Below are 17,875 nucleotides of genomic sequence, written 5' to 3'. Positions count from 1 at the left end.
CAGTTTTTCATTTTCTCTTACAATAACTTCATATTTCTCTTTCAATTTTTCCAGTCCTAGGCAAAGCAGCTCTATTTCTGGATTTTCTGGGGTAGCAGCTCCCGAGTGATGCTTTAAAAAAAAAAAAAAATCCAAAGCACTATTAGGTTTCTCTGGTTCTTCATATATGTCCAGGACTCCCAACTTTTCCAAGTACCTCTGGAACTGCTCAGCAGTTTTGTAATGAGATATAGTGACAGCAGCAGCGACCTCCCCATTTTATTATTATTTTTTATTTTATATTTTCACCCCCACTTTACAGGCGAGACATCTGCGGCCAGGGAGGGGCCATCACCTCCCTCAGAATGTTTAGCCTTCTTTCCCCCACATCTGGGTCATCCAAGCCTGGAGACCCTGCAGTGCAACAGAGAATTCAGCACCCAGATTCCCCATTCAGACAGGACACCCAGCCCAGGATCTGGGATCACCCTGAGCCTCTTTGGGCCCCCCTTCAGTCTATCCCACACCCCCTCAACAGGCCAACCACAGCGCCCTACTCCATGGATGCCAGGTCCTGGCCCTGGGCAGCAACTTCCGTTTCAAGGTGGTTTTTAAGGTTCCCACCATAGGATTGTGGCAGCTGGTGCTGGGCAGAGTCAGCGTCTATGGAGGGGAGTGGCTCCAAAGCCCGGGGAGTAAGGATGGAGTCTGAGCCACTGGGCGTGGATCAGAGTCTTGCGTGTGCTGTGTGGCCCCAGGCCAGCCACTAGCCCTCTCTGAACCTCACTGAGGCTCACTAAACTAGGTCCATAGGACAGCCATGTCACTCAGGGGCATCACCTGAGTGTCTGGAAAGAGCAGGCTGAGTATGCAGTAAACAATAATCAGCCATTGTGGCGGCAGTCGTCAGGCTTCTCTGTAGGAGGAGGCAGACGCTCCTGTTTCTCCCTGGGAACCGAACCTGGGGGTCCACCCTAGGCCCCCCAGGATCAGCAGTGGGGACCTAGCCGCCTGGGCAAGGCTGTCCTCCACCAGACCGTCCTGCCAGCCAGGCCCCGGAGCCCCAGCCTCAGGGCATCCTTGCATCTGCTTCCTGTCCTTCAAGTCCAGGGCTGGCTTAGGGGCATGCAGAGGCAGCTCCGTCTTCTCCTTGAGAGTCCCAAGTGTGCCCATGTCAGCTCCCTCGCCTTTTTCCCAGGATATATTCACCATCAGGGCCTCTTGTGGAGACACCTCCTCCGGGAAGTCTGCTGGGCTGGTCCACTGCCAAACCTGGAGAGGGAGGGCGGGGTCAAGGCTGTGGGCGGGGCCTTATTTCCCATCCACACAAGGATGGAGTGGACCAGGTCCCTTCCGGCTAAATTCTCTAAAATCCTGAGGCCAATTCAAGGATCAATAGGAAGGGCTCCCCATTTCTCTTTGGAAAACTGTCTCTCTTCCTCTGATGAGTGATGTGGTTGGGCAGGGCAGTAGCCCCAGGCTGATTCCTGCCATCAGCATGTGATCCTGGCCCAGTCGATCAGAGCATTCCAGCCCCCTGGTTCCAGTGATAGGCTCACGGATGGGCATGTGACCCAAGCTGGGCCAATCAGTGATGGCCCAGAATTTCGCTGCAGTTAATGGGAAAAAGGGATACCTTGTTTCCACAAGAGGAAGGCTGAACCTGCCTGGAAAAGAAGCCTGCAGGGAAGCTAGCACCCCAGAGAGATGGAGTCCTAGTTCCTGGATCCAGCCATGCCTGAAGCCCACAACCTTAGAGTTTTTTTTTCCATCAGGTTATGTTGTGAAGTCATTCGAGTTCTGTTTCTGCTACTAGGAAATGATCCACATGAGGGTCACTTTGGGTTTCTATTTGCTTGTCTATAAAATAGGGTAGGGTTTTTTGTTTTTTTTTTTTTGAGTCCTTGCACCAATGGTTTGGAAAGAATAAAATGAGTTAACACATGGCCACTACTCTTCAGAGCCCTAATCCAGATATGGACCCAATAAACAAGACCTGGAATTAGAAAGAGGGGCCCTTACCTGCTTCCCCTGGCTGCCAGAGAACTTGATGGCAGTGCTGGCACCAGGTGTGGGCAGGGGTGGGCACAGGTGCCTTACAGCCCTGAGGAGAGAGGGGAACCAGTCAGTGCTTCTGTTTGTTCTTACTTTTTAATTGTTCTGACTTACTTTTTTCATCTCCATTAGGTTACAATAAGGGGAGTGAAGATGCGGCTGAGAGGTCAGAGCAGAGGGAAACTGGCAGACCCAGGTTGAAATTCCAGCACTGCTGGATGCCCTGGGCCTGACTATCTGGGCCTCAGTTTCCCCATCTTGAAAGTGGACATAAAAACCTATTTGGGGCTAACAATGATTATTATTCATACTATCACTATTACAGATCATCTCAGAGGAGGGGGTGCAAGTTACCTGTTCAAGCCGAGGTACCCAAAGATTCCCAGGAGAAGGATGCTCACGAAACTCCCCAAAGATGCGAGGAAGATGGACAAGTCGGACAACTCAGAAACCTGGACTTCTAGGAGCAGAAGAGCTTGGGCTGAGGGAGACACACCTTTTGCCTCTCGCTGAGGCGGGGCACTGGCAGGGGCGGGCCCCCCATCAGCTCACTGCTGACCCTGGCGCAGCGCGAGCTGCTCTGAGCCTCAGTTTCCTCCTCTGGAAAGCGGGGCCCGGCCTGCCCTGTGACTGTGGGATAAAGCCCTGGGACACTAAGTGCTCAGGACACCGTAGCGATGATCACCTGCAGGTGGGGCTCGTGTGGTTGTCCCCCTGGACCCAGACCTGTCCACCACACACCTAGTCTGACTCACTGCTTCTTTTACAACCAGATTTCACTGCGAGGACAACAGGTAGGGACTATGGCAAGAATAGGGGTCATTCGGTCCCCAAATCTCCCACTTCCACATGCCCCAAGACAGCAGAGCCCACCGACTTCCTTATGTTTATGATGAGACATGTTCATTCATATGCATTCATTCCCTCAATAAATACCCACCCCTGCTCCCTCCCTCTCCCCAGTAGCTCCAAGGTTGGGGGAGGCAGAGCCCAGAAAGACACCCCCACCTGCTCCCAAGGTGTCAGGCTAGGTAGGCGGGGCAATCACAGCTGGAGGGGAGGGGGATGCCGCAGAAGCAAGCCTGGAAGGCTTCCTGAAGGAGAGAGCTTTTGAGCTGAGTTATGAAGGGTGAACAGGAGTTTGACAAGGAGACAAATATTCTAGGCAGAGGCCTGCAAGGGCAAGAACATGGGAGTGTGAGAAAAGGTTTATGGGAGGAAGATACAGCAGAGGAAGCTGGTGAAGGAGGTGGGAGCAGGTTAGCCTGTGACTTGCTCCTGAGGGAGATTCATGGGGAGCATGGAAATCTGGAGGGTCAGGGCAGAAATGCTTGTTGATGTGGGATGTGGGGCAATGCATGCTGGGTGAATACAGGGTCCACCCCCCACCCTCCTCCATTCAGGCTTCCCTAGTGGCTCAGATGGTAAAGAATCTGCCTGCAATGCAGGAGACCCATGTCCGATCCCTGGGTTGGGAAGATCCCCTGGAGAAGGAAATGGCAACCCACTCCAGTATTCTTGCCTGGAGAATCCCATGGACAGAGGAGCCCAGCAGGCTACAGTCCATGGGACTGCAAAGAGTTGGACATGACTGAGCGACTGTCACTCACCCCCTCACTCACCGATGGTGAAACGCAGGGGCTGGCTCCAGGCGCCCCTCCGCTTGGCTGTATCTGCGCGAACCTGCACCTTGTAAGCTGTGCCAGCCCGCAGGCCTTGGAGGGTGACCTGGGTCTCTGTGGGCTTCACGTGCAGCTCTGTGAACGGGAGGCAGCCGTGAGTTCCCAGACCCCCTTTATTCTGGGCTCCACCCTGGGAGGTGAGGATGGGGGTGGGGGCTCACAGACATTTTGTGGAAAACTCTTCCCTAAATGCACCCATTCACCTCGAGTTCATTTGGAAAAATATTCTTCATCAGAATCTTCAGCAAACAATGCTGTTTTTCTCAAATTCTGACCAATACGCCCTTCCCCCACTCCTAGCCCACTCTCTGCCAGTCACGTGTGCCTTCTCCTCAGAGCTCCCTAAAGCCATCAGGTCCCATCGTCAACCTCAGGGCCTTTGCACTGGCTGACTCCCTGGCCGCGTTTACCCTTTCCCCCATGACTACATGGTTTCCTCCCTCACCTCTTTCCCATCTTTCAGGTCAGGGTCGAGGTTACCTTTGTCTAAGTTGTTTCCGCACAGTGTCCCCAGCACCTTAGCACACAGTAGGACCTCAACAATTGTTTGTGGAATGGGCTGACTTAAAAAAATAAAGCACCTTATAAAAATCTTTAAAATGAGAATACCATTGGTGGTGGTTGTCCAGAAGAAAAAAATTCCTAGAACCCTAAATCCGTATTCTTTGTAAATATCCACGAGGACTATTCTTCAAAAGAAATTTCAGGGAAGTCGGTACATTTGGCCAAATGGGCAGTTGGTGCATGAATCTTCAGCAATTTGGCTTTTGGCAAATCGGTTTTCAGCAAACGGGGCTGTTTCTGGCTGTGCCGGAATGTGTCACCAACTCCCATTAGGCTTTGTTTATCCCCTCTAAATCTACTTGTTGGAGATGCAAGAGATGCGTGTTCCATCCCTGGGTTGGGAAGATCCCCTGGAGTAGGAAATGGCAACCCACTCCAGTATTCTTGCCTGGAGAATCCCACGGACAGAGGAGCCTGGCGGGCTACAGTCCACGGGGTCGCAAAGAGTCAGGCACGACTGAGCAACTGACAGTGCATGCGCGAATGCACACTCCCTCTAAACATCACAGGGTGACCAGACAGGTGGCAGGACGTCTACGTCTGAATCTGGAGAGCCCCCATCCCCCCATCCCCCCTCCCCCCTCCCCTACCCCTGGCATCATGCCTTGCCCTGTGCTGGGCTTGTGCAGAGAAAGCAGGAAGTAAACCCATGGTCTTGCTGGCCTGTTGCTGCAGGAGATGGGTGGATGAGGCTGTATCTGCAAGGCTGTGCTACCCAGTGGGAGAATGAGGCTCCCAGTGCAGGAAATGACAGGAAGATCCAGCCTTGGCGAGACCTGCCCTGTACATCCTCATTTCTTTCCCTCTTACGGGGCAGGAAGGGGCACCTGAGTTCAAATCCAATCTTGCTTAACCTTTGGGCAGGTGAATCCCAGGTGGGCAGGTGAAACTGGGCAGGCCTCAGTTTCCCCATCTGTGGAATGGGGACAGTCATTCCTGCTCCATGGGAGTTGCCGTCAGGGTCAATCAAACGCTGAGTCCAACTCTATCATTTTATGGGTGGGGAAACCAAGGCCCAGAGAGGGACAGTGAGGTGCCCAGGGTCACATAGCAAGGCAGACTCCAGCCCAGACCCCTTCCCCTGCAAGCCAGGCCCGTGCTGCCTCACCTACCAGATACTTGGTTGCTGTCCTCCTCCTGGCAGCACACAACATACTCCTTCAGGACGCCAGGGCAGGTGCTCAGCAGAGATGGTGTCCAGTCCACAGACACCGAATCCTGGCTGAGTTTCCTCACCGACACGTGCTGTGGGCTTCCGGCCTCTGAGGCTGCAATCACACCATTGCCACAGTCATTTCCAAGGGTGCTGGCTCAGCATGTTCCGCCTGCCCAGCTGGTACCGTCCGGAGACCCAGGGAACCATGACCACCAAGTCAAGTGGGTCTGGGTTCAAATCCTGGCTGCACTACTCTGGTACCATCACTTCCCCTCTCGGAGCCTCAGTTTTCTTACCTATAAAATGGGGCAGTGCCTTTTGGGGTGTCTTAGAAGTCAGTTGAGTTGACTTTTTTGGGGTTTTTTTTGGCATGTGGGATCTTAGTTTCCTGACCTGGGATTGAACCCACACCCCCTGCAGTAGAAGCAGAATCTTAACCACTGAACCACCAGGGATGTCCTGACTGAGCTGACTTCTAAGTGGCTTTTGGGCAGCCCTAGATAGACAGTAGGTGCCTCTAAATGGTATTCCCCATTCCTTATATCCAAGGACCACTGCTCAGTGGAGACCACCCTGCAGGTTTGGGCCACTCACCATTGCCTCCAAAATGGTAGGTGGACAAGACCGTAGACCATGAGGTTGGCTTCTCTGGGTGTGCAGAGGCAAAGATGGTGATGCGGTAACATGCCTTCTGTTCCAATGCCCCAGATTCTTGGCTCCAGCTGTGAGTTGCTGGAAGAATAAGCAAGGGCCAGGCCAGTATATAGGTTGTGTCACCATCTTTGCACCTGTGCCATCTACCAGGAACTTTTAGAGCACTCCTACTCATGCCTCAAAACCCTTGCACCAATGTGCCTTCCTCCAGGATTCCTCCAGGATTCCTTTGTTTTGCCCTCTCCCAAAGCATCCCAGCACAGCTCTTACTCTGTGGTGCCAGGGGTGTCTGTGTCCAGCCTGTCTCCCCTGGCTGGAAGCTCTTGGAGGGCCAGGCTAAGACTGAGGATTTTGGGGGACCTGGCCAAGACCAGGGCAGAGAGCAAGAGGCTGCCTGGGCCATTCAGTACCCCCTCTTTCCCTCCAGAGGCCTCATTAATTTGCCACTAGCATCTTGCTAGTTGCCACCTTTCCTGGCACCAGTGAGTGTTTACAAACACCCCGGGACGTGAGACTCATTTCCTGCCAGGGTGCAACCTGCCCAGGGCTGAGCCCTGGCAAACCAGGATTGCAGCAGGAAACTCCAGACTTGTGCGAGTAGGAGGGTCTGACAGGTCTTGGCCTGTCTGTGTGACCTTGAGAAAGTAGCAAGAGCTCTCTGGGCCTCAGATACCCCACATGGAGGATGCCTATAGGTTTGAGTTGACTGGGAGTGGTAATGGAGGATGCAGGGTAACCAAAACTACGGTACCCGTCCCAGCAGCGTCCGGGTCCTGGGGGGCCGTCACGATGCAGGCGGCAAGGTTCTCCTCCTGGCCCTGGAGCTGCCACTCAATGCAGTACCTCATTCCCTGGGCCCGGGCTGGCCACCGTATGGTAGTCCCGTTGGCTCCGGCACTGATATTCAGAAGCCCTGGTTCTGGAAGAAAACAAGGGAGGCGCGTCAGACCAGGGGTCTTATGCCCCGCCCCCAACCACCCACCCAAGGCTCTGAGAGCCCCATCCCACTCGCTCGGCAAACTCTAACCCCCAGGGGGCCGGGAGTGTTTGTATCTGACTCTGTCTCCCCGCGCTGGGGGCTGCCGAGTTAGGGGCTGAGCCCCAAGGGGACAGCAGCGGCCGTTTGAATGAATCGAGTCCTCCCCCAGCCTGACCACGGGTTCTCTGCCAGGATGCCCACCATCAGAGCTCCCTATGCTGCCACTTCTACCCTGCCAGGCTGGTAAGCAGACGCTCCAGCAGATGCCTGGCCGCCCACCACCGGCCTCGCGCTGCGGCAGTGGGTGGCTGTGGTGGGGGAGGGGCCTCCTCATCGGACCAGCGCTCAGAGGACACACCCACTCAGCCCTCTTGGGCTCATCTCTGCCACTCCCTACAACAGGGTATCAGCACCAACCTGAGAGGTGGGTACTGCTTCCAGTTCTAGAGAGAACAGCTGTCATTGACTGAGTTCTGACTGTATGCACCAGGCCAGGGCTGTTTTACAGTCACCATGATCAATGATATAAATCGTATCACTATCATGCCACATCAATATCAAATTATATCAATGATATAAAAACTGAGGCTCAAAGACAGAGAGCCACCAGCTCAAGGTCACATAGCAAGGCCATGGCCCAAACCAGACCAGGAACTGACAGACTCCCTGATGTGCCGCCCTGGCAAAGTGGCTGCATCTGTCTGAGCCTCAGTTGTCCCATCTCTGGAATGGGGCATCATCGTAATCACCCTGCTGGGTGCTCAGCAGGATCATGACTAAGGTGAAGCAAGCAGGGCACTTATCTTGGGCATGAGATTTAAGGAGGTGTCAAAGAATTCAGTTATCAGTATCAATGTTCTTTTAATGCAATATTTTTTAAAATAGAAATGAATGGAAAAATATGTACTGAGTATTGTTCAGGGTTGCCAAACAATGGAAACAGCTTAAATGTTCATCAGTGGAAAAACAGATAAATGAAGTGTGGCCCATCCACACAGTGAAATATTACTCAGCCATAAAAAAGAATGAAGCATGACACACGATACAATGTAGTTAAATCTTGGAGACATCAGGCTGAGTGAAGGAAACCAGACACAAAAGATCACAAAGCATAGGATCAGTTTCTATGAAAAAAGCCCAGGAACATCCACAGAGACAGAAACGAGATCAGAGATAATCAGAGGCTGGGGGAGGGGATGGGAAGTCACAGCTAATGGGGCAGGGTCTCCTTTTGGGGGTGATGAAATGTCCTGGAACTAGATGAGGTGATGGTTGCATGACACTGAATGCGATTAGTGCACCAAAGTGTGCTTGTTAACATGGTTCATTTTGCCATGTGAACCTTTCCTCAATAAAATATATGTGTATATACATACACATAAATCTTGATTTTTAAAATTTTAGATTTATTTTTTATTGCAGTAATGCTGGTTTATACTGGAGAAGGCAATGGCACCCCACTCCAGTACTCTTGCCTGGAAAATCCCATGGTGGAGGAGCCTGATAGGCTACAGTCCATGGGGTCCCTAAGAGTCGGCTGAGCGACTTCACTCTCACTTTTCACTTTCATGCATTGGAGAAGGAAATGGCAACCCACTCCAGTGTTCTTGCCTGGAGAATCCCAGGGACAGGGGAGCCTGGTGGGCTGCCGTCTATGGGGTCGCACAGAGTCGGACACGACTGAAGCGACTTAGCAGCAGCAGCAGCAGCAGCTGGTTTATAATGGTATGTTTCATGAGTACAACATTATATTTCAACTTCTGAATACCCTACTGTGTGCTCACCATGGAAAATTTAGTTTCCATCTGTCACCATAGAGTTGATCTTCTTTACCCCTCCCCTCCCCCGTCTCTTCCCCTCTGGTAACCACTACTCTTTTCTCTCTGCCTATGTGTTTGTTTTGGTTTGTCCGTTTATTTATTTGGTTAGTCAGTTAGTTTGTTTGGTTTGTTGGGTGGTTTTTATATGCCACATCTGAGAGAAATTACAGCCTATCTGTCTTTCTCCATCTGACTTATTTCACTAAGGATAATATCCTCAGGGTCCATGCCTGCTGTCACAAATGCCAGCATTTCACTCTCTTTACGGCTGAGTGGTTCTCCATTGTATACATGCACTGCATCTTTTTGCTCCATTGATGATCATTTAGGATGTTCTCATATCTTGGCTATTGTGAATAACGCTGCAATGAACATAGGGGTGAATATGTTGTTTCCAATTATGTTTTTCTTTTCTCTGGATAAATACACAGAAGTGGAATTGCTGGATCATATAGCTCAGATGGTAAAGAATCTGCCTGCAATGTAGGAGACCTGGGTTTGATCCCTGGATTGGGAAGATCCCCTGGAGAAGGGAATAACTACCCTCTCCAGTATTTTTGTCTGGAGAATTCCACGGACAGAGGAGCCTGGCAGGTCCATGGGGTCGCAAAGAGTCAGACACGACTGAGCAACTAACACTTTCACTTTTCATGGTAGTTCTAGTCCTAATTTTTTGAGGAATCTACATACTGTTTTCCCTAGTGGCTGCACCAACTTACATTACTACCAATAGTGCGCAAGGATTCCTTTTTATCCACATCATCACCATTTATTTTTTCATTATATGTAAATATATGTATATGCCTGCGTGCATGCTAAGTCGCTTCGGTTGTGGCCGACTCTGTGACCCTATGGGCCATAGCCTCCCAGGCTCCTCTGTCCATGGGATTCTCCAGGCAAGAATACTGCAGTGGTTGCCGTGCTCTCCTCCAGGGGATCTTCCCAACCCAGGGATCGAACCTGCATTGGCAATCAGGTTCTTTACCACTAGCGCCACCTGGAAAGCCCTTAATATACATATACCTGTATATAAAGTGAGCAAATTGCCTAGATTTTAAATGAAGACAGGATCAGCCCTGTTCTTGTACAACCCTGCCTCACTTGACACCCTGATCCTGCCTCTGGTCCCAATAAAACTTTATTTACAAAACCAAATGTTTGACCTGAGCTGTAGTTTGCCCGTGAGATTATTTTTTGAACCATTCCATTATAACACTATGCCTTTTTAAAAACACTATGCATTTTTGATGACTAACTTTTGATACACTCCTAAATTAGACACCCCCTTAAATTTTTGTGCTTCACTTGTCTGACCTAGTCTAGCTGAGGTTCAGATGCGCTCAGCTCCAAGGGGCCCTCCCACCACCCAGCCAAAGGCACCTGAGTGGATGCAGGCAGGAATGTGCCATGTCTTATTGGGGCCGAGGCCAAAGCGATTCCGGGAAACGACGGCCAGATCATAGGCAGCACTCGAGAGGACAAGCTTTTTCTTCAGGCGCAGAGTCCTCTTGGCCCTGGTCTTACATGGGCAGGACAGCATGTGCAGATGGATGTGGTAGGTCACCTCCATCCCAGAGTCAGGCCCAAGGCAGCCTTCCGGAAGCTCCAGTTGGGGCAGCTGTCATGAGTATGAGAGATGGTATTTTGGGGACCTGAACATGCTCCTTGTCTCCATGGGTTGACATCAGGATTCAGCCCATGAACACAGACTCATCCACAGGCCCAGGTGATGACTTGAGCAAAAATTTACAAACTAGTAAACCTCAGTGCTGGCAAGACTGTTGGGAAACTGACACGTTCACTGATCGTTGGTCTGGGGGAAGGGGGGAATAATTTGGCAAAACCCACTGAAAGCCAGGGGGAAAAAAAAGTTTCCATCTTTGAACCCAGTTGCCTCAAGTCTGGAAATTTTTTCTAAGAAAAAGGATTCAAATTATAGGAAACCTAGGAAGAGAAGGAGCTTCCCTGTAACTTCACTGTGACAGGTCACTGGGGATCTGGCTGAATCAATTATGGTGAAATCAGAGGTTGAAACATATGTTTTTGCCCCTGACTCAGGCAGAAGACTTTTCCTCTGTACCTCGGTTTCCTTCTCTGTAAAATAGGTACATTTGACTATACTTAATGAATTGTTTGGGGGACTTCAAAGAAATTATCTCCCATCCAGACCAACTACAGTCAACTACTTCCTGTCCTCCCAGCTTCCACCTGAGCCCCCCACAATTTATTCTCCCGATGGCCACCACAGGGAGCCTGCGGACACCCGAGTCCAGCCATATTCTCAGCTCACACATCTACGATGGCTCCCCATTGCCCTCAGATTTCAACCTACAGTCTTTCCGGTCTCAGTCACCTTCATGGTTCATCTCCCTGAGCTTTACACATTTCCACTCTAGCCTCCTGTTGCCTTCTCTCTCTTCCCAGGCTAACCCACAGCCCAAGGACAACCCTGTTACCTGCTCATGCAGGGTCACCTGCCTCCTCCCATCTGGGCGAAGCTGCTCTACTGAGAACCTCACCTCAGCCTGTGGAGGGGTTTCTGCAATGAGACAGCAAGACGGTGACACTGGGGGTGGTGCCCTGGCTCACAACCTCCTGCAGACCCTGGATGAAGACATGGGACCTTTTCCCTCCCTCCCATGAAACACAGGATTCTGCGGGTTACATAGTTTTCAGAATCTGCAAACATGGAAATCCACCTCATGAGGGTGACTATACTTGATGCAATTGGCTAAAAATGGTTCAAATGGTCAATTTTATATCATGTCCTTTTTTTAAATACTACAGATTTTTTTAGACAAATCTGGAAACAACTACTGGAGCTGTTTCCCAGCAGGTACACTCTTGGGCTGACAGGAGGAAGCTCCAGTTCAAAGGGTGGGGGCCAAATATTGACAGTCACCCCTTCTCTCCCTTGCACCCCCACCTTGGGCTACATGTCCACTCTGGAACTGCCCAGCCTCCAGCTTCCCGTGTTGTTTGGGAAAATCCATCTTCACAGCACAGCTACATGCACCCATCAACTCCCTGTTCAGCTTTCAGAGAACAAAACCCACCAAACTAACCGGAAGGAGAGAAGGACTGAGAAATGTTTTCTTTTGAGATGACAGGTTGGCTGCATTATATAAAGTGAAACTCTCTCACTGCCCTGTCACCTGGCACCAGGTTCCCCTAATTTGTCCTGCCACCTTATTTCCAACACCCATCACCTTATTGCTAACACTTGCCACCTTATTTCTGATCCCACTACCATCTTTCGGATGCCTGTCTCCCTTCCTGTGGCCCAGGGTTTTCTCACCAGGGGGGATGCACACAGGGCTGCTCCAACTGCTCCAGGGACCTCTGGGGACCCCTGGCCCCAGACGCCGCCGCAGCTGGAATTCCTGGGCCATGTCCATCTCCAAGGGGCAGAGGCATGACTCTGAGGAGAAGCAGAACAAACTTCAGGCCAAGGGGCTGTCCCACAGCTAGCAGTACCCAGAGCTTGGGATGGTCACTTAGCCACCATGTACATATGAAGCGCCAACTGTATGTGCGCTTATTGAGCATCAACTGTGTCCATGCACTTATTGAGTGCCAACTGTGTTCATGCATTATTTGAGAGGTACCTGCGTGCCAGACCCTGGGGACAAGGACAGTCAGAATAGGCCAGGTCCTGTGCTCTGGGGCCTCAGGGATCACCCACTTCTTACACTGTCTGGGGTTCAAGTCTCAGCAATACCATTCCTTGGGATGTGACCTTGGCCTTGTTGGGCTTCTCAAGCCTGTGTTTCCTCCCCTGTGGGAATCATCCAGCATTGAACTACAAGGGGGCACAAGTCTACAAAGAATTTAGCACTGGGCCTACGACACAGTGGGGGCTTCTCCAGTGGCTCGGCAGTAAAGAACCTGCAGTAAAGAGATGCAGTTTTGATCCCTGAGTTGGGAAGACCCCATGGCAGAGGGCTTGGCAATCCACCCAGTATTCTTGCCTGGAGAATCCCATGGACGGAGGAGCCTGGTGGGCTACAGTCCATAGGGTCGCAAAGAGTCAGACACAACTGAAGCGACTTAGCACTAGCACACCGTGGGTGCCTAATTAGTGCTAACTTGCTGCTGCTGTCATTATTCATTATTATTCTCACCGAAGCCAGCATCATCCTGATGTCCACAGTCACCCTAAAATGAGATCACATTTATCCATGATTTTACATTTGGTGTTGAAAATATTAGTTAGCTCTTTTGAAATCTTCAACAATTATTTTGCTAAATGCCACACAGAACCCTGGACTGGATCTGGAACAGCGAGAGGACATCCTTGGAAAAGCAAATGAAGGACTTCCATGGTGACCCAGTGCTTAGGAACCCGCCTTCTAACTCAGGGGATGCAGGTTCAATCCCTGGTTTGTGTGAGCAAGGGCAGTCGTAATCAGATCTTCAAGTCAGAGACAAACCCCAGAGGCTAACTATGGGGCAAGAGTGGAGGCCGGGTGGAAGGGGTGATAGATACAGAGACTGCAAAGCTGATGGGGGAAATGTGAAGGTGCCCTGTGCCCTGTCCAAACCGCTGATCCGGGGAATAAACTCACCAGCTTCCACGGGCTGCCAGGTGTGCGGTGCCGGAACTGTACCTGGGCACCATCCTGGCGGGCTGGGGTCTCCCATTCCATACGCAGCTTCCCTGCTGACTTGGACACCTTGATGTTTTCTGGGGGAGGGTCGTATTTAACTGGAAGCAGAGGTGGGGGTTGGGGAAGGGAAGCAGGCGTGTGTGTGAGTTGCTGGTCCTGAAAATCCCAGAAAACCTGCACGTGATCCTCCCGGTCCAGAGAAAGCCCCAAGGCCCACCCCAGCAAGACCCCTCTATGCCTGGGCTTCTATGAGTCAAAGAGTCAAGATTCATACACAGGATCCTGTTAGTAAAAATATCTTTAAAATATTAATACTCATTGCTGGCAAAGCTATGGTGAGACATATTTCTGTAAATTGCTGATGAGAGAGTAATTAATTAACTGGTTCTATGTTTCTGGAGGACTATCGGGGAACTCTTGCTAGCTTTTTAAACTCACTTCAGGGAGCCTGACCTAAGGAGAGACATCTGTCACCCTTCCTGTCTTTTGGTCAATGGTGTTTGATTCTACCTCAGGGCCTTGGCACTTTGCTGCCTAAACCACACTTCCCTATCTTTATTCCTGCTGGATCTTTTTCATCCTTCAAGGACTCAGCTTGAACCAGGGGCCTTCCTGCTCTGCCAGCAGTATCTCATCATGTGTAATGATCATTCCCTGTCCATCACCCTATTTGAATCTGGGCTCCATGAAGCCTTGTTCATCACCCTGCTTGAATCTGGGCTCCATGAAGCAGGGATAGGGTTTGGATTAGGGTGAGGAGAGTGAGGCAGGGTTGTACAAATACAGGGTCAGATCCTCTCTTTATTTAAAATCTTGATATTTTGTTCGTCATGGCTTCTTTTTTTTTTTGCGTCAATATTAATTTTTTTAAACATTGCATCCTGATACCGTTTATCTGGACTACTGAGGTTTTTCGCCACCACCCCCCCTTAAGTTCTGTGGCCAAGGAGGGTGCCTCATTCACCCCTCCCTCGTCCCAGCCCTGGGCTCTGACCTCCTTTGGCCTTATCTGTGTCCTTTATGACTGAGCATGGCACACAGTGGCAGCTCAATACATCTAAACCAAGCGTGTGTTGTTGATTAACAAAAACAGATTCTAAAGACCCAATAGGATCTTGGGAGCATTACGGTATCAAGGAGAAACCAGAAGCTACCTAAATGTCCAGTAGTAGGGGATCGGTAAGGGAACCATGAAAGACTCTGCCAAGTCATAGGGCAGTGTTGGATGGGAAAACAGCTGGCACTATCCAACCCCTTGCCAGAGACCCAGAATCCCCCCAACCCCGGCTCAGGTCTTGGCTTGGGGACCAGAAGCTTCTCTGGGTGAGGAGAGGGTCGTGGGGAGGAGAGCAGGGTGCTGACCTGAGCTGTAGAGGTTCAGGGTAACGTTGGGGGACTTCTCTGTCCGGTTGGCGGCCCGGGATTCCACCCAGAGAGTGACATTGTGGAGCACGGATATGCCATCCTGGTCGGAGAACTGCAGCTTGGTGGCCGAGCCTGTGGCAAAGTAGCAACAGCGGCCAGACTGGAGGCTGCGGGAAGGAAGGTATTGATGCTGGGTCTCGGCGGCCGCGGTGGATGACGTGCATCACAACCCACTGTCCTTTCCTGCCCCTTCCACCCCTCCTCCCAGCCTGGGGGCTTCTTGGGGATCAGCCTGGGACTAAGGGTTTTAGAGGACCCCAGAGTCTCCTAACAAAGCCTGTCACGGAGGGAAGGAAGAAATGAATGGGTGGATGAGTGAATAGAAGTATGAGTCAGTGAGAGGGCGAGGAGGAAGGAAGGACAGAGGGGTCCTAACTGCCGCCCAAATTGGGTACCCACCTGTGCTGAGCGCCCACAACACGGAGCCCCAGCCAAGGCCCAGGAAGGGGCACAGACCCCGAGAGCAGAGGCAGCCGTTGCGGAGCAAAGGGTAGGGTCCTCACCAGCATCTGAGGAAGTGGCTGACTCCAGCTGCAGGGCCCTCGTACTCCCAGGAACATTCATAACCAGCGCTGCTGAACACCCGGTAGCAGCTTGGGGCCCTGGGGCCTGAAGCTGAGCCTGGAGGTTTGAGAATAGGCTACAGTGTCAGGGAGGGGTGTCCCCACACTGACTCAACTCAGGGAGGTATCTTTGTGACACTTATGTAACCCAGTAGTACCCCAGCTTAAACGCGCTGTGGCTTCCAGCACCTTCCACTGCCCTTCCCACCTGTCTCCTGCCATCTCCCCTGCACTTCCTGCTCCAGCCACTTCAACCTCCTCCCTGGTGTTCAAACGTATCGGACTCACCCCTACCTCGGGGCCTTCGCATGTGCTGTGCCCTCTGCCTGAAACGCTCTTGCCCCAAATCGTCACATTCCAATTTCTCCTTCAGAGTCACCGCCTCAAACACTAGGTTATTTGAAGCAGCCCCTTCCCTCTCCACCTCCCACTCTGCTCTGTTTATTTCATAGCACATCATTATACACAGGATATGCATTAGTGTGACTGTCGTCCACCCCCTGCACTAGGTTGTGACCCCAGAGGACAGCTGGGTTCGCAGCTGATTCCTTCACATCCAGGACTGTGTCTGCACATAGTAACTGTTCAGTAAATATCTCTTGAACAAAAGAATAGATGAAACGCCTGCCCAGGGGCAGATCAGTGAATTTGTTATAAGCATGAGTGTTCCAGCAATGCTTGCTTCAGGGGAGGCAAAATATTTAGCGGCTGCTTAACCCCACATGCTGACCAGTCCGGACAGACACACAGTCCTGTGACTCTGTTAGGGGGCAGACAAAGCTTACAGAGGTGGATGACTGCACTGAGTTTGATGAGGACAGGCTGTCAGGACGTCAGGGCAGGGCTCCCAAGACCCCAGTCTTGGGCTGAGCAGGAAGGAGCTAAGGGAGGGGCTGCTAGGGAGGAGTCAGTCAGAGCCCAGCAGCAGCCCTCCCTTCCACGATGGGGAACTGCCCAGACCTGAGTCTGCATCTGGGTATGGTGGGTTCTGAAAACAGCATCCGACGGTACTGCAGGCTTCAGCTGCAAAGGCAATGAAGAGATAATGACAGTCTCAGCCTTTCACTGCAGAGGGAGAGGCGCTCACCCAGGGGTCATCCACACACCTATCCACTTTCCCACCTATGCACCCCCCACCCATTCATCCAGCTTTCTATCCATCTGTCCATCCTCCCATCCACTTATCTATCCATCCAGTCATCTATCCGTCTTTCCATCTACCTGCACATCCATCATCCATCCACCCACCCACTTGCCTATACATCCATTCATCCATCCACTCATCTATCCATTTACTCACCCATCCATGCATCTGCCCATCCATTCATCCATCCATTCAGCCATCTGCTTCTCAGGCTGCTCCTCTAAAGCAACTCGGTGTCCTCTGCCCCCTCCCTTTTGCTGGTCTCTAGGCCTGCCTGACCTCCAAAAGTCCCAAAACCTTGCTGATCTCCAGTTTACAGAGAGGGAAACTGAGGCACAAGGAAGTTATCCAAGTTTATGCAACAGCAGAGTTGGGATCGGAGTCCAGACTTGGCTCTTAGAAAGGGCTGAGTCCTTTCCCGTTGGAGTCCACAAGATGGAGAGAGAGTATGTATGTTACATACACTAGATACATATCTATTATATACATACTTGCTCTTTTTCCCTTCCTTAGCTACTCCTCACTAAACTCTGGCAAGTGGGAAAGATTCAGAGATTTAGCCCACTCCACCATGGTAGCTCAGCTGGTAAAGAATCTGCCTGCAGTTCAGGAGACCCTGCTTCGATTTCTGGGTCAGGAAGATCCCCTGGAGGAGGGCATGGCAACCCACTCCAGTATTCTTGCCTGGAGAAACCCCAGTGGCAGAAGAGCCTGGCGGGCTACAGTCCATGGGGTCACAAAGAGTGGGACATGACTGAGTGACTAAGCACAAAATACAGCAGACAAAATTAAGACCGGAGAGGAAATGCCCAAGCTTGACATTAGAAGTCAAAAATTAAGACCGGAGAGGAAATGCCCAAGCCTGACATCAGAAGTCAAAATTACTGATGTCCCATTTGACAGAGGGAAAGACTGAGGCACAAAGACATGGAACTAACCCTGGAACTAGCCCTCCACATACACACAACCCCACCACCCCCAATAAGAAGAGGCGAATTGTCAGGGGAGGGGACTCACCGCCCTGTCTGTGGCGCAAGAGGAGAAGGAGGGCAACCAGCCTGAACCCCCATTGCCCCATCCGGTCCTTGAAGAGGGCAGCAGCCCCAGATGAACTTCTGCGCTGCCGGTGAGGCCCCAGCCACCGGGTCTTGCCTCACCCAGGAACACGCTGAAGCTGATAAAGAAAGACTAAAGAGATTAAAAAAAAAAAAAAAAAGTTATGAGACACGGCCCCTCCCAGGGCA

At 51.4% G+C, this 17,875-nt stretch overlaps 1 protein-coding gene across 2 annotated transcripts; it reads right to left on the bottom strand.

The window, feature by feature from the left end:
* Positions 1-236: 236 nt before the first annotated feature.
* Positions 237-17,833, bottom strand: IL12RB1 (interleukin 12 receptor subunit beta 1). Of its 2 annotated transcripts, none has more exons than XM_019963856.2 (16): positions 17,649-17,833; positions 16,448-16,510; positions 15,428-15,545; positions 14,862-15,031; positions 13,458-13,597; positions 13,014-13,047; positions 12,188-12,310; positions 11,346-11,428; positions 10,270-10,507; positions 6,842-7,009; positions 6,031-6,168; positions 5,393-5,548; positions 3,657-3,791; positions 2,389-2,494; positions 2,002-2,083; positions 237-1,251 (listed from the first exon to the last, which is right to left on the bottom strand). In XM_019963856.2, the coding sequence occupies exons 1-16, from the start codon at positions 17,707-17,709 to the stop codon at positions 886-888; spliced, it is 2,181 nt and encodes a 726-aa protein (XP_019819415.2). In that variant the 5' UTR covers positions 17,710-17,833; the 3' UTR covers positions 237-885. The 2 variants fall into 2 exon arrangements, with proteins under 2 accessions (XP_019819415.2, XP_019819416.2); XM_019963857.2 differs by having other exon boundaries at positions 15,324-15,545; positions 16,273-16,510; positions 17,649-17,772.
* Between the last annotated feature and the right edge of the window lie 42 nt (positions 17,834-17,875).

The sequence above is a fragment of the Bos indicus genome, chromosome 7 (assembly GCF_029378745.1).
Source record: "Bos indicus isolate NIAB-ARS_2022 breed Sahiwal x Tharparkar chromosome 7, NIAB-ARS_B.indTharparkar_mat_pri_1.0, whole genome shotgun sequence".
Lineage (NCBI taxonomy): Eukaryota > Metazoa > Chordata > Mammalia > Artiodactyla > Bovidae > Bos > Bos indicus.
The sequence above is the reverse complement of the archived record's forward strand: the minus strand, read 5'-3'. Positions and strand labels throughout refer to the sequence as shown.

What these genes read in the sequence shown, in the direction of transcription:
- IL12RB1 (XM_019963856.2), bottom strand. Translation starts at nt 17,709, where the DNA reads ATGGGGCAATGGGGGTTCAGGCTGGTTGCCCTCCTTCTCCTCTTGCGC. An exon ending in CCCTGTGTGCATCCCCCCTG is followed by an intron (nt 11,429 to 12,187) that starts GTGAGAAAACCC and finishes GTCTCATTGCAG; the next exon opens with AAACCCCTCCACAGGCTGAG. An exon ending in GCCCCTGCGTTTCACCATCG is followed by an intron (nt 2,495 to 3,656) that starts GTGAGTGAGGGG and finishes TTCTGCTCCTAG; the next exon opens with AAGTCCAGGTTTCTGAGTTG.